A 13,940-nucleotide genomic window follows, 5' to 3' on the forward strand; every position below is an offset into this window, starting at 1 on the left:
ATTTCTCAAATATATAGGGACCTGAGTCAGATTTACAAAAATACAAGTCATTTTCTAATTGATAAATGGACAAAGGATATAAACAGGCAGTTCTCAGAAGAAGAATCAAAACTATTTAGGGTCATATAAAAAATGCTCTACTGAGCTTGGAGATTAGAGGTCCTAAAATCCAGCCTTAGACATTTCCTAGCTGGATGACCCTGAGCAAGTAATTTCAATTGCCTAGTCCTTATTTCTCTTCTACTTAGTATCAATTTTAAGATAGAAATAAAAGTATTATTTAAATATTTGAAATCACTATTGATTAGAGAAATGCAAATTAAAAAAATTTTGAGATAATATTTTATACCCACCAGATTGGCTAACATGTCAGAAAAAGAAAATGACAAATATTGGAATGGATATAGAAAAAATGTACACTGTTGGTGCTCTACTGATCCAGCCATTCCAGAAAACAATTTGGGATTAATATAGCCAAAGGGCTATAAAAGTATGACCCAGTAATACCAATGCTATGTCTGTATTCCAAAAAGATCAAAGGAAAAGGAAAAGGACCTATGTGTATAAGAACATTTATAGCAGCTCTTTCTGGGGTGGCAAAGAATTGGAAATTGAGGGGAGACCCATCAAATGGGGAATGCATTAATAAATTATGGTATATGCTTGTGATGAAATATTATTGTGTTTTAAGAAATGATGAGCAGGATAGTGCCAGAAAAAAACTTGGGAAGGCTTATATGAACTGATGCAAAGTGAAGTGAGCAGAACCAGGAGGATATCAACTGTGAATGGTTTAATTTTTCTGATCAATTCAATGATCCAAGACAGTTAGTTCCAAAGGACTTGTGATGAAAAACGTTATTCACCTGAAGAGAGAGAGAATTGATGGAATCTGATGTGCAAATTGAAGCATACTTTTTCCTTATATTTCTCTTGCTTTGTTTTTCCTTTAAAAATGGTTAATTTGGAAATATGTTTTGCAATCTTTCTCATGTATTATTGATCTATTGCTTGTGGTCTTAATGGGTGGGGAAGGGGTCAGAAGGAAGGAGAGAATTCAGAACTTAAATGATTTTTAAAAGACAAATTCTAAAGATAAATAATAAATTTGAGGAAGAAAAAAAAAAAGAGAACATCTTAACTTCATATTAGGTTTACCCTGAGGCAGCTAAGTGGTTCAGTGGAGAGAGTGGCAGGCCTGGAGATGGGATATCCTGGGTTCAAATCTGACCTCAAAAACTTCTGAGCTGGAAGACCCTGGACAAATCACTTAATTCCAGTTGCCTAGCCCTTACCTCTCTTCTGCCTTGGAACTGATACCTAGTATTGATTCTAAGGCAGAAGATAAGGGTTTAGAAAAAAAAAGTTTACTTCCTTCAATCCATTCTTACCACTCTTGACTAAAAAAGACAAAAGACAAAAACCATCAGATTTAAATGGAGTGGAAGAGCTGGAGGGTCTCATTCACTGTGAATAAGGAGAATTGACTTGTCACTTAAAATTGTATGGAGATGACCAGGGACTGTACCCTGGTTTCTAACCTTCATTTCAACTGTTTGGATGTTGCCCCCTACCCATTCATGCTCCTTTCTCTGAAGCTAAATAGTGTCTAGAACTGTCTGTCCTTGCAGACTGCCCGATGGTTGGCTGGCTTCCCTCTCAGGCAGGAGAGAGGAAGCCAGAAGAAGGATGGTGAGTTAATGGTGTTAAGTGGAAGGAAGGGGGGGAGGGAGGGAGAAGGGGAAGCAGTTCACTGTTCAGTCCTTGGCCTTGTTAAAAATTGACAGCATGTTTGAGTCATCCCTTCCTTTGTTTTTCAAGTAGTGACCCTCATTCTCCCTTCTCCCTCCATGTATGTCCTCTCTGAATTCTGGGTAAATTGGGGTACCTGGTCTATGAGATCCATGGCATCTAAGCCTTGTCTGGATCAGAAGACATCCTGGAAGGGGAGAATTCCAGGGTCCACCCCTTCTCCCCCAATCTTAATACTACCTAGGCTTCTCTTTCCTAGGTATAGAAGAAAAAGGAAAGGGCTAGGAAAAGGAGGGACAAAATGGAGAAGAGGAGTATCTATATATATCTGGAACTCAGAAGCTAATGTGGTTTGTGAAGTCATCAGTCATCCAAATCTGCATTATCACTAACACACACACACACACACACACACACACACACACACACACACACACACAGAGCATCCTTTTGTTCTTCCCATTACCGTTTTTTTTTTAAACCCTTATCTTCCATCTTAGAATCAATACTGTTTCTTGGTTCCAAAATAGAAGAGCGGTAGGGATGAGGCAATGGGGGTTAAGTGACTTACCCAGGGTCATGCTTGAACCCAGGAACTCCTATCTCTAGAGCTGGCTCTCAATCCACTGAGCCACCCAGTTGCTCCCAAGAAGAATAACTTCTTGTTACTTATAAGAAGAGTTAATTCCTATGAGAAGCCTCAATTTCACCTACCCTGTGACACTTTCAGCACTCTCTAGGTCCAGAGTTCCCATCTAAGATAACCCCCTCCTCAATCCCTTAGATCAGACCCCAGAGTAGTTTTGGGATAAGAGGTGTCCCATTTCTCTCTCTCTCCCTTTGTCCTGAAGAGCTGTATGGACAAAGGATTCTGGGAGAGGCTAGAGGCCAAAGTGATTGGAAATCTCTGGGGAATCTTGATCTTTCTCTTTAATCAGGAGGATTTATTCTGACCTTGGATCTACGTCTGGGCTGAGTTTAGGGAAATGTTAAGGTTTCAGGGAAGTCTTTAATAAAAGGCAGTTTCAACTGTTCTGTACCCCTACCCAACAAAAATGAAACAATTCTACCTCACCTGAGCCCCAACCAGGCAGGTTTGCTCATCTGAAAATAAGACAAATGAAATCAAATCAACTTGGACTGAGCCACAATCAATGACCAGAGAGGAGATGCTGTAGCAGATGGATGAGGGAGATGCAGAAGGGCCAGGATGTGGGCAGTAGGTTCAAAGACTCTGAGCCAGTTTCTCCTCATTGTACAAGTTACAAAGTCAATCACATGGAGTTGCTAGGAACTTTGTTTTTTTTATTTTTTTAAACCCTTACCTTCAGTCTTGGAGTCAATACTCTATATTGGCTCCAAGGCAGAAGAGTGGTAAGGGCTAGGCAATGGGGGTCAAGTGACTTGCCCAGGGTCACACAGCTAGGAAGTGTCTGAGGCCAGGTTTGAACCTAAGACCTCCCATCTCTAGGTCTGACTCTCAGTCCACTGAGCTACCTACCTGCCTTTAGAGCTTTAGGAACTTTGGAGATGATCCAATTCAATTTTTTCTGGAGTTGGGGCAAATGTCTGTCGTTTACAGAAAAACTGTGCCAGCATCCAAGAGATACAAAGATGAAATAGGAAACAATTCCTGCTCTCAAGGAGTTGAGCCTATAGACAAATACCTGTGATACAAGGAGGAATGTGATAAATGCAAACTCCTGAATCAGGTACTAAAGGAGAGAAAAGAAGGGAAAGAAAACTAGAGGGATCAAGGAAATTTACATAAATGAAGTAGCACTTTTGGACAAGGGATAGATTTCAAGACAGATGAAGAATAGCAGGTTCCATTTCAGACAAAAGTGGGGTATGGGCAGAAGAAGAACAAGCAATAGCTTATGAGCTGTCCAGTTTGGATGAAAGGGGTTGTATGAGCTAAGGGTAGAAGACAAGACTGGAGATAAGATGCAAATGTCCTTGAATGCCAGGATATTTATGGACAATGAGAAGTCATAGAGGTCTTTAATCAGCATGACGGCAGCAGACATGATCAGAGCATTAATGATGCCTGCCCTTTCTCCCTTACCAATTTAGAATCTGAAGAAACGAAGGAGTAGGAGTTCTTAACCTTTATTGTGTCCTGGCCCTCTTTGGAGGTCTGGTGACTCCTCAGAATAATGTGTTTGTTTTTTAAATTCATAATTGAAGCAGAAGGCAAATTTCCCTTGGTTAGTGAAAATAAAGAGGTAAAATGTTTTCTCCATCCCAGTTTTGTGGACCCCAAGGTTAGGAACTCAGACATTAGAGGTTCAAGAACTTAATAAATGCCGCCCTGTATTATTTGTACAGGTGAGGTGAAGAATGACAGAATATTAAAGTTTAATATTCATATTAAATATTAATTATTAATTTAATTTAGTGTTTTATTTTATATATTATATATTTTATTATAATAATAAAAAAGGAATTAATTAAAAGTATAAATGATATCTGTATCATCTAGTCCAATCTTCTTGGCAAGATGAGGAACCAGATCCAGTCCGCTAGGGGAAATGCCCGGCCCATAGTCGCCTAGAAATGCTAACTACCGAGTGGATCTGTAAGCTAGGCTGGCATTCCTAGATCCCTGCGGGTAGTTGGAGAACAGTTGGCTGGGGGTAGGGACCTATACTCTAATTAGCACCAAGGAACCTCCCACCCACCCACAGTTCCAAAGCAGGAGTTGCTAGGAGGTGGGAATCAAATGGGATACCATTCAAACTCCGCCTCTCCCTGTCACCAAGCGCTCTCGGTGCCCATCGGGTCAGGAGTGGGCTGTCTAGCTGGCCCCCCGAAAGCCAAAAATGTGCCAGAGAGAACCGGGAGAGGCCTCAGCAGTCTCTGGAGTGGCAGGGAGGAGCTGGGGGAGCGAGGTGACTGGTGCAATCTGTCTGGAAGCGATCGATGCCCTGGCCTGAGCTAGCTGCGGTGGGGAAAAGCATTAGTCTCGCAGCGGAGCCGCGGGCCGCCAGTGAAAGGGTGGAGGAGGAGGGGCGGGGCGGGGCGGGGCAGGGCTGAAAGGGTCTACTTTACTGAGATACTGGGGACTTTGTCTGGAATTTGCTCTCCATCTGGTACCGGGGAATTTCTGGGGAAAGTTACCCAAGAAACCCAGACTTTCGAGTCTCCTCGGGTTCTGAGTTAAAAGGGCCTTGGGGTGTGTGTGTGGGTGTAAACGCTGGAGGTGAGAAAGGCCTTTGGGGCAGGGGCGCACTCCGATTTGGAGTCAGAGGTGGCGTTGGGTAACCTGGGAAAGAAATCCAGGTCCTAGGTAACCTCCCCAGGACTTTCTTCATGGTTCTATCTGGCCGGCCCCGAGACACCTGTCCCTCTTTTCTTTCCTTCCTCCCATATCCTGCCCCCAATTAAAAACTGTCGATTTGGGGGAATGGGATGAAGTTCCATCCCTGCGCCCGTCCCCACTCTGGTCCATGCAACTCTAGGAAAACTCCAGGTGCCAAGTGGGACCCCGACCCCTAGGGGTGGCGGAGCCAGGAGGAGGGCTGGGGGCTGCGGGAGGCGGGGCGGACGGGCCGGGAGCTCCAGGCCCCCTCCCCCGCCCCCCTGACGTCAGCCCCAGGGCTTCTGCGAGCTCGCTCACTCGGCTTTAGCCCTCTGGCCGGGAAACATGGATCTGACCCTACTGCTTTGCGCTCTCCTCCTAACTGCCTTCTGCTGCCGCCGCTCGGCCGGTGAGTTTGTCGGGAGACCCCCACAAAGCAAGGAGCGGGATGGTCTGGGAGCTTGCAGTGAGGCTTGCTTAGGGGAGCTGAGATGGGGGGGGTCTTAGTGTTGGACGCGCAAGACCCCTTTACCCCACCAACGCGGAGACCCCAGACTTCTCGTGCCGCATGAAAGTGTTTGGTGCAGCTGAACTGATTTGTGGGTTTCTAAAGCGTCCCAGGATCGGGGATCATGGGTGGGGGGTGGGGGTGGGACGGGCAGTTGCTGAGTGGGGAAGGGGGGGAAGGGGAAGAGAATTGGAGCGGATCGCGAGCCTGCAGTGGAGAGTGCATCTCCCCTTTATGCTAGTCTTCTCCAGAGACTGGGGGGCGGGAAATCCCTGGTGGAGGTGGCCAGTAGCATGGTCTATTCCCCCCAAATCCTGAAACAACTGCCTCTTGAGGGGGATGGCGGGTTCCCTAGCTGGGATGGGATGGGATGGGGTAGGGGAGAGAGACCGCCGGAGCCTCTCCTCCCATTTTTTTTTTAAGCCCGGGCAGAGGGCCAAGTTGGAGGTGAGATGAGGAGGGGGAGGGGCGACCGGGACTCCTCTCCCGCCCTGGGCGTTGGCAGGACTGACTACCCGCCTAGAGGAGGAGGGTATCTGAAGCCTACCTAGGCTACGGGAGGAAGAACGGAGGAGTCAGGTACTGAAGCCAAGCCAAGGCCTCCCAGGGGTCAGTGAAGTCCACGCTTCTAGATCGCACGGCTCAGAAGCTGTTTGGAGAGACAGTCGAGGAGCTCTTTGCTTCCTTACTCTTTTCATCCCTGAGCCGGGAGCTGAACACACCGGGGTCCCCTCTGCCCTTGTATGGCCCGGAATTGAGCTACAGATGTTTCTTTTGGCGTTGGCTCCCCAAGGCCCTGCCCCAGTCAGGCTGAGGGGTGGAGGATGAAGGGGCAGTACCCAGTTCTCTGGCCCTGCTCCCAGTGCAGTCCCTGGGGTCCCTGGCGCCGCCTCCCAGACTAGATTTATTTGTAGGGGAAAGAGCTAAAATGGGCTTCTGCATTCTGATGTGTGTTCAACTGACCCAAGCCAACTCTCTTACCAGAATAGAAACTGAGGCTCAGCCACTAGGTTTCTGCCCCTCTCTTTAACGAGGAGGGCAGCCCCTCTCTACACCTGTGCCTGGTTTCCTCCCATCACCTACCGTGGTATGGCCATTCATGGGCTAGTGTCGAGATTCAGACCCAGCCTTCCCTGAGTCCGGCCCAGACCACAGCACTGGTGACATCACCAGCCTGAAGGGGATGGTAGTGCAAGCACCAACAACTGGCACCAGTGACATCACCCTGAGAGGGGGCAGGAACAGGGATGAGTGGGAGAAATGTAGAATCCTGGGGATCACTGCCTTATATCCCTTGTTTTTAATGTAGGAACCCCTGAGGGTGCCTGGAGTGTTAGGTGGTGACCAATAAAGGAAGCAAGAGAGGTAGCCCCAGATGGAGTGAGGTGCTTCAGGGCCAGAGCATGTCCCTGGTAAAGAAAGAAACCATATATCATTTGGAAAGAGGGCACATAGGTCTAGCACCTTGCCTTTACCTCTGAGGGTGCCACACAAAGAATATCTGTATGTGCTGCCCCCTACTCCTCCAGCCAGGCGGATGCCTGACATTCCCACAGTCTGAGCTCACACAGAAGACTGAAGGGAGGGCTTCCCCTTGGCCCCAAGCCAGGGCTGCCCTCTCCCTTCCCCTGCCATCTGGCTTCTGGAGAAGTTTAGCTTCATCTCCAGGGCTCCACCCTAACTAAGCAGGTGCCTCTAGGACCCAAATGTCCCTGACTCCAGGCCAGGGGGTGGAGGGGGTGGCTAGTGGAGGGAGGGAATTGAGAAAGGACAGGGCCAGGGTCAGACCCCCACCTCTGAAGGAGGCAAGAGAACAGCTGTTAAGGAACAAAGTGGGGGGGCTGATTGGAAAACAGCTGGAGCTGGGAACAGCTGCTTGGGTAGGGGTTCATAATAACAAGTCCCTCTCTCCCCTTGCACACATACCCATGTTCACCATCCTGCTCTAGGAGTGCCTGGTGAGGAGGAGGTGATCCCCGAAATACTAGAGTTTCAAGTGGGAGACAACGCCCATCTTAGCTGTGACAGCTCCCTGCCCACTGACAACCGCAGCAATGTGGACTGGTTCTTTGTGAGTGCAGACACCTGGGGGTCAAAGGAAGGGGGGAGGGGAAGAAACATTCGCTAATAGCACCCTTGGCATTGCCAAAAGTTGAGGAAAGACCTCTGTCCTGTGGGAGTGGAGGGATACTTCTGCTCCCAAGAGGTCTTTGTATCCTTCACACCCCCGACTCATTCTTCCCTCCCTCCCTTAGAAACACAAGGATCAACTCATTCCCATCTTCCGGGTTCGCCAGGGTCAGGGCCAGCCTGATCCAGGTGACTACCAACACCGACTGACCCTTCTGGGTGGAGCCAATCTGTCTCTGGCACACGTTACCCCCAGAGATGAACGTATCTTCATCTGTCAGGTCAAAGCCATTGGTTCTCATACCCAGGAAAAACACATCCAGCTCCGAATTTACAGTGAGTGCTTCCTTCCATTCTCACCAGCATGTTCTGCCTCTCTTGCCCATTGATAACTGCCTTGGGTTCCCATGGCATTGTCTTTGTTTCCTTGTATGTCCTCTGATCTGCTGTTCTGTTCCTGCTTCTACATGCCTGTCTACTGCCCCTCACTCACATCTCTCCTTAATCTTACAGAAGCCCCCAAAGAGCCCACAATCCAGGCCAGCACTTCTGGCATCTCTGTAACCAGCAAGGTCCTTCAGGAGGTAAGAATGAATGGGCAGGGGGCAGCTGGGTAGCTCAGTGGATTGAGAGCCAGGCCTAGAGACAGGAGGTCCTGGGTTCAAATTTGGCCTCAGACACTTCCCAGCTATGTGACCCTGGGCAAGTCACTTGATCCCCATTGCTTAGCCCTTACTGCTCTTCTGCCTTGGAGCCAATATAGAGTATTGACTCCAAGAGGGAAGGTAAGGGTTTAAAAAAAAAAAGAATGCATGGGTACAGGAGAGGTGAGAACTAGAAAGGCCAGGATCTGGTGATTAGGGGCCCAAGGAGTACTCAGGTTTGGCATCTTTCTTCCCAGGTTGCCACCTGCAATGGGGAGGATGGATACCCACTCCCTCATATCACCTGGTATAAAAACCGGACACCCCTGAAAGAAGAGAAGAATCGTGAGTAACCCGATATGTTCTGTGCCCATCTGGCAACTGCCCAACTATGAAGAGACCCTTTGCTGTGCCAGCCATTCCCATTTATCTTATCTTTCTTGGAAGGAATAGTGGCCATCCAATAACTTTGACAGTTGTCACTATGTGGATATCTGATTGCACTGGTACTATACTTTCTGAGAGTTAGTACTCTAAAAGGCAGCTAAGTGGTCTAAGGCCCTCCCTACCCATTCTGGACAGAGGTAGGCATTGGCAGTGTGGCTCATTTAGGAGAGAAGGGAAGAAATGAATAATTGCTTGAAGCTGTACCCCTTTCTCTCTTTACCCACTCTTCAGGGATCAGATTTACAGAATCACGAACCAAAGAGTCTAGTGGCCTCTATACAGTGAGAAGCACTCTGTGGGCACAGTTGGATAAAGAGGATAAGGAGGCCCTCTTTTACTGTGAGCTCAGCTACCGGCTTCCTGGGGGTGACCACATGAAAGAATCCAAGGAAGTCAATGTCACCATCTACTGTGAGTCCTGCTTCCCACCTTAAATGGACTATGCTGTGTTTGTGCTTGCAATGGGGTGGGATTATGCCAGAGCCAGGCAGCTACAACTTCTTCTCCCCTCCCTTCCTTCTCCCATGGCCCCCATCCCCACCTTCTGCCATTGCATAGGAAGCTGGTGCCAATAGCTTTACATCTACTACACGCCTTTCAGAGGTGGGTATATCAGAATGCCTGAAGCTCAGTGTCACCCCTTGTGTCCATCTAGATCCAATGGAGAAGGTGTGGCTAGAGGTGATGCCAAATAGGCTGTTGAAGGAAGGAGACAAGGTGGAGCTCAAGTGCTTGTCAGATGGCAACCCTCCACCAGACTTCACCATCCGAAAGCAGGTGAAGAGGGCATGGTGGCCTGGACAAGACACCAGGCCATCTGGGTCAGGTTGGGGAATCCTGGTGGAAAGCTCGTGTTTTCTGACATGCTACAGTCTCCCTCTTTACCTTCCTCCTGCCTTACTCCTCCCCCAGGACCCTTCCAGTCATGACTGGCTTGAGGTAGAAAACACAAGTGATGCTGTCCTGGTCCTGGAGCAAGCAAATAGGCATCACAGCGGACTGTATGAGTGCTTGGGTCTGGACTTTGAAACTGGAATGGAGGCGATTGACCAACAGCAGCTCTTGGTGAACTGTAAGGGGACTTGATGCCCAAGGGAAAAGGGAGGTCATTGGGTTGTGAAACCCTAGGCACAGTGATGGGGGCCAGCAGTTTGAACTACATATGTCCCAATGCTATTGGCTGTGCCCCCCAGATGTGTCCAACGTCCAGGTGCAACCCAGGGCCCCAGTGACTTTTGAGGGCAACAGCCTGAAACTCAACTGTTCTGCAGAAAGCTCCCAGCCTGTGGTATTCCAATGGAAACGAGAAAAGGTATCCAAGCAGGATGGGGAGGTCTGGGGTGAGCCAGGGTGAAAAAAGACAAGTCACCAACTCCTCCTCTCTCTGAATTCTTTCATCTAGACTGGAGAGGTATTGAAGAATGGATCTGTCTTACATTTGACCAACTTGACTCGGGAGGCAGGAGGAGGATACCTCTGCGTAGCATCTGTGCCCAAAGTGCCCGGCCTGAAACATACACAGCTGGTCAATGTTACCATTAATGGTGAGGTCCTTTGAGGGTGGGAACAAACTCACTTTTATGCTTTGTTGTTTTGTTGGGTCTTTTCTTAGCTCATCTTCTGATGACCTATCTGCCTTCCCACTGAGATGTGAACTTCCTTTGGCCAGGAATCCCTAACCCTGCCCAGGGGAAAGGGAGCCAGGCTGGAAAATTTGCCCAGGTAAAGCAAACAACCCCTGGCTCTACTCCAGTCTTCTCCTCTCTCTCAGGGTCCCCGTGGGTGATGGCAAAGGAAAGACACATGTGGGTAAAAGAGAATGAAGTGGTAAACCTGACATGTGAGATCTCAGGGAAACCCAGGCCCACCATCTCCTGGAGTGTCAATGGAACGGTGAGATGGGGTTACTACCCTTAGCCCCAGTGGACACCCACTCCCTGATCCTCTGGCCTCTACTACCTGCAGCCTGAGATTCTCACTCCCCAAAATTCCTTCCCCCTCCTCACTTCTAGACCCATTGCTCATCTGCTGAGCTGAGACCTTTTCTTGGACAGGTCTATGAACATGACAAAGACTTTCAGAGTATCCTGAGTACTCTGAAAGTCCAAGTGATTCCAGAACTGCTAGAGAAGGGTGTGGTGTGCCAGGCATCTAATTCCCTGGGAAGCAACAAAACTACCATCCTTCTGGAGCTGGGTAAGGTCTTCTGCCTCACTTAGTCCATGGCAAGGAACCAGACAGAAGCATGCCCCGATTTGGGGTATTACCTCTTCCACTATTGCTAACCCACTTCTCTGCCTTCCAGTCAACTTAACCACCCCCACTGTCACTACCACTGAGAACACTACCAGCAGCCATGGCACCACCACCAATAGTCCTTCTGCCAAAGCTAACGGCACTTCCACAGGTAAGTAGGACCCAATGGGCAGAATAGGAAAGGGCAGGGCAGCGCTCATTCATTCACATTTCTCACACCCCTCTTCCTTCCTGTGCCCACCCTAGGAGACCAGGTCAAGAAAGGTGAGTGTTGCCTAACATCCTCCCCTGCTTCTGCTGTGTGGATTGTGAGCCCTGGGCTGAGGGAAGAGGCTACCAGGAGAGGGGAGAATCAAGCACAGGCAGTGAATGGATATGTCTTTGGGTAGCAGGAACAAGGCAGGAGAGCAAAGGAGTGGTCATCGTGGCAGTCATCGTCTGTATCCTGCTGCTGGCTGTGTTGGGTGCTGTCCTTTATTTCCTCTATAAGAAAGGCAAGATGCCTTGTGGGCGATCAGGCAAACAGGAAATGTAAGAAAAATGCTTCTTTGTGCCAGCCTGCTTGCTGCCAAGGGTTAGCCCCTGCCTGCTCCTATGCTAAAGGAGGAATGTGGGGGATGGGGAGAGGATCCATGCTTCATTGCCCACACCCCAGCTTCCATTGGTTACACCTCCCCTCCCATTTCCCCATAGCACCCCATATTTCAGCCCTTTCCCCTTGGTGCCCTACATTGCCAACCTCTCCCTCCCTCCCCCTAGCACACTGCCTCTGGCTCGTAAGAACGAAATTGTAGTTGAAGTTAAGTCAGATAAGCTTCCAGAAGAGATGGGCCTCCTGCAGGGAAGCAACGGTGACAAGAGATCGCCAAGAGACCAGGTAGGAGGCAGCTTCCCTGGCTAGTGCCTGGCCTGATTTTACTCGTTAGGGACCAGAGAGGGGGCCCAACTGGTCTCCTAACCCACACACTGCCTCTCCCTGGTCTTTGTCCTCCTCTTAGGTGGAAGGGGGCATGGAACAGAGGCAAACCCGAGTCAGTCTTTTTTGGTACTATGGACAGGTAGCTGGCTGAGGCTAGGATTAAGGAGGGTTGTTTTTGGAAGAGAAAGCAGCTAGTAACAAATGAGGATCTAAATTAGGACTATGGCAGAGGCCTTTGCTCATAGCTATTTGTTGCCACATCCTTTGTCTTAGGAGGAAAATAGTTCTATTCTACCAAAAACGACTATGCTCTAGATATGGGGGCTCAGTTTGTGGCCAAATGTTTTATTTCCCCTATTCTTCACTTCTGCTGCTTATAGCAGGGACTGCATCTGGTTCACCAGCTTCTGCATCACTTTCTCCTTCCCATCCAGTGCTTTCTGGGCTCCTCTTGCCCCAGGGGCCACTGTTCCCAAATCCTCATTTCTCTTCGCCTATTTTCAGGGAGAGAAATACATCGACTTGAGGCACTAGCCCAAAGAAAATTCAGCCGTGCTTCCCCTCCCCTGTGTGGGACAGCTTCTGCTCTTTTCTCACCTGTCTACCCTCAGCACCTGGGATGACCTTGAATAGACTTGAGATGGCTTCTCCTATATCCTGGCTCACCTACAGAGCCCATTGTGGAAACCAATGGAATGGGAAGAAGCCAAATGGCATCATCTTGTCAAGTTTACCTGACCTTGGGGATGGGGACATCATCTCTTCCCTCTCTAAGGTGCCTGAATGGAGTTCATACCCCAAGCAGAGGCCTTAGGATCTCAGAACACATTCATCCCTGTTTGATGAAGGGCTGCTGTAGCTCCCCAGCTCTTTCACAATATTTGTGGATGTCTTATACAGCTGAAGTGAGTGGTGCCATTTTTGCTAGCTTCTTGGCTAGTTGGTAGGCGTTTCAGGTAGCCTTAAAACTCAACAGTGTTATGAATTTGTGGGAGTTGGTGAACCCCTAAACCAAAATCCCTGTCACACTAGGCTGCTTGTACCAGTCCTGGAGGAGGGCAGTCTCCAAAAGCCACTGACCACAGTGCTGTTGCTGAAAGTGTTTGCTCCCCACTCCAGGGTTTTTTGTGACCTCCTACTGAAAGCTAGATAGGGATGGGTGTCCCTCATTGTCCCTTCAGAAACATGAAGAGGAAACTACCATCAGTAGGATGTGAGTTTTCAGGTTTCCTGTGACAGTGACTAACTTTGGTGGGAGGCTGAGAACAGTTTATTAGTAATGCTAACTGGCCCTTACAGTCAAGGATTGAAGTTATAGGCCCATTAGCACCATACTATCACTTGAATAGCCCACATTCTAGAAGGACCCAATAAAGGTGAATGGTACTTGGAAGTTAGAAATGGGATCTGGCCAAAGCTTTGGTGTATATGTGTGTGTGTGTGTGTGTGTGTGTATATATACACACACACACACACACACACACACACACATATATATATATAGTTCTGTTTGGATGTGTATAAATTTACAAGTTTGTTGCAGGATTTATATATATATGAAAAATAAAGTTGAACTATCTCCAGTTGCTCTGCTTCTAATTCTTTAACTCTAGCACACAGGAACCAGGGGCTTCTAGGGTTGGTTGACAAAGGGCCAAAAGGCCCATAAATCAGATGCTTTGCAGCTGCTGGAAGAGAACTTGGACAGACCCCTTCTTATAAACAAGTGGAATGAAGATCTATCAAAAAAAGTCCAGAAGTCACTCTTCAATGGGAAATCTCTGCACTTAAAATGGAAGGGTGTGGTGGAGGAAGGTGGTGTTGGGAGACCACCAGCACCTAATAGGAGGTGGTGTTGGGAGACCACCAGCACCTAATAGGCATCTTCTCCTTTCCCAGCTTTCTTCACTTCTGACCACTGGGAGTTTCCCTCAAATGCTTCAGGACTTAGTGGGTCAAAGGAGTTGGCTCTGCCCCTTG

At 48.5% G+C, this 13,940-nt stretch overlaps 1 protein-coding gene across 6 annotated transcripts; it reads left to right on the top strand.

Moving 5' to 3' along the window:
- The first annotated feature begins 4,837 nt into the window (after positions 1-4,837).
- On the top strand, positions 4,838-13,543 carry MCAM (melanoma cell adhesion molecule). Of its 6 annotated transcripts, none has more exons than XM_007494655.3 (17): positions 4,839-5,465; positions 7,514-7,635; positions 7,820-8,030; positions 8,208-8,278; positions 8,596-8,683; positions 9,017-9,196; positions 9,441-9,562; positions 9,698-9,857; positions 9,979-10,097; positions 10,188-10,329; positions 10,557-10,678; positions 10,840-10,981; positions 11,091-11,192; positions 11,288-11,305; positions 11,434-11,572; positions 11,801-11,918; positions 12,465-13,543. In XM_007494655.3, exons 1-17 carry the CDS (start codon positions 5,402-5,404, stop codon positions 12,492-12,494), a joined length of 1,950 nt encoding a protein of 649 aa, XP_007494717.1. In that variant the 5' UTR covers positions 4,839-5,401; the 3' UTR covers positions 12,495-13,543. The 6 variants fall into 6 exon arrangements, with proteins under 6 accessions (XP_007494721.1, XP_007494720.1, XP_007494717.1 ...); XM_007494654.3 differs by having other exon boundaries at positions 4,840-5,465; positions 11,431-11,572; XM_007494659.3 differs by lacking the exon at positions 11,801-11,918 and having other exon boundaries at positions 4,838-5,465; positions 11,431-11,572.
- Positions 13,544-13,940: the final 397 nt, after the last annotated feature.

The sequence above is a fragment of the Monodelphis domestica genome, chromosome 4, assembly GCF_027887165.1.
Source record: "Monodelphis domestica isolate mMonDom1 chromosome 4, mMonDom1.pri, whole genome shotgun sequence".
Classification (NCBI taxonomy): Eukaryota; Metazoa; Chordata; class Mammalia; order Didelphimorphia; family Didelphidae; genus Monodelphis; species Monodelphis domestica.

Coding starts and splice junctions, on each gene's coding strand:
- MCAM (XM_007494654.3), top strand. CDS start 5,402: ATGGATCTGACCCTACTGCTTTGCGCTCTCCTCCTAACTGCCTTCTGC. Junction 8,279..8,595: donor CCAGCAAGGTCCTTCAGGAG/GTAAGAATGAAT, acceptor CTTTCTTCCCAG/GTTGCCACCTGCAATGGGGA. Junction 9,197..9,440: donor AGTCAATGTCACCATCTACT/GTGAGTCCTGCT, acceptor GTGTCCATCTAG/ATCCAATGGAGAAGGTGTGG.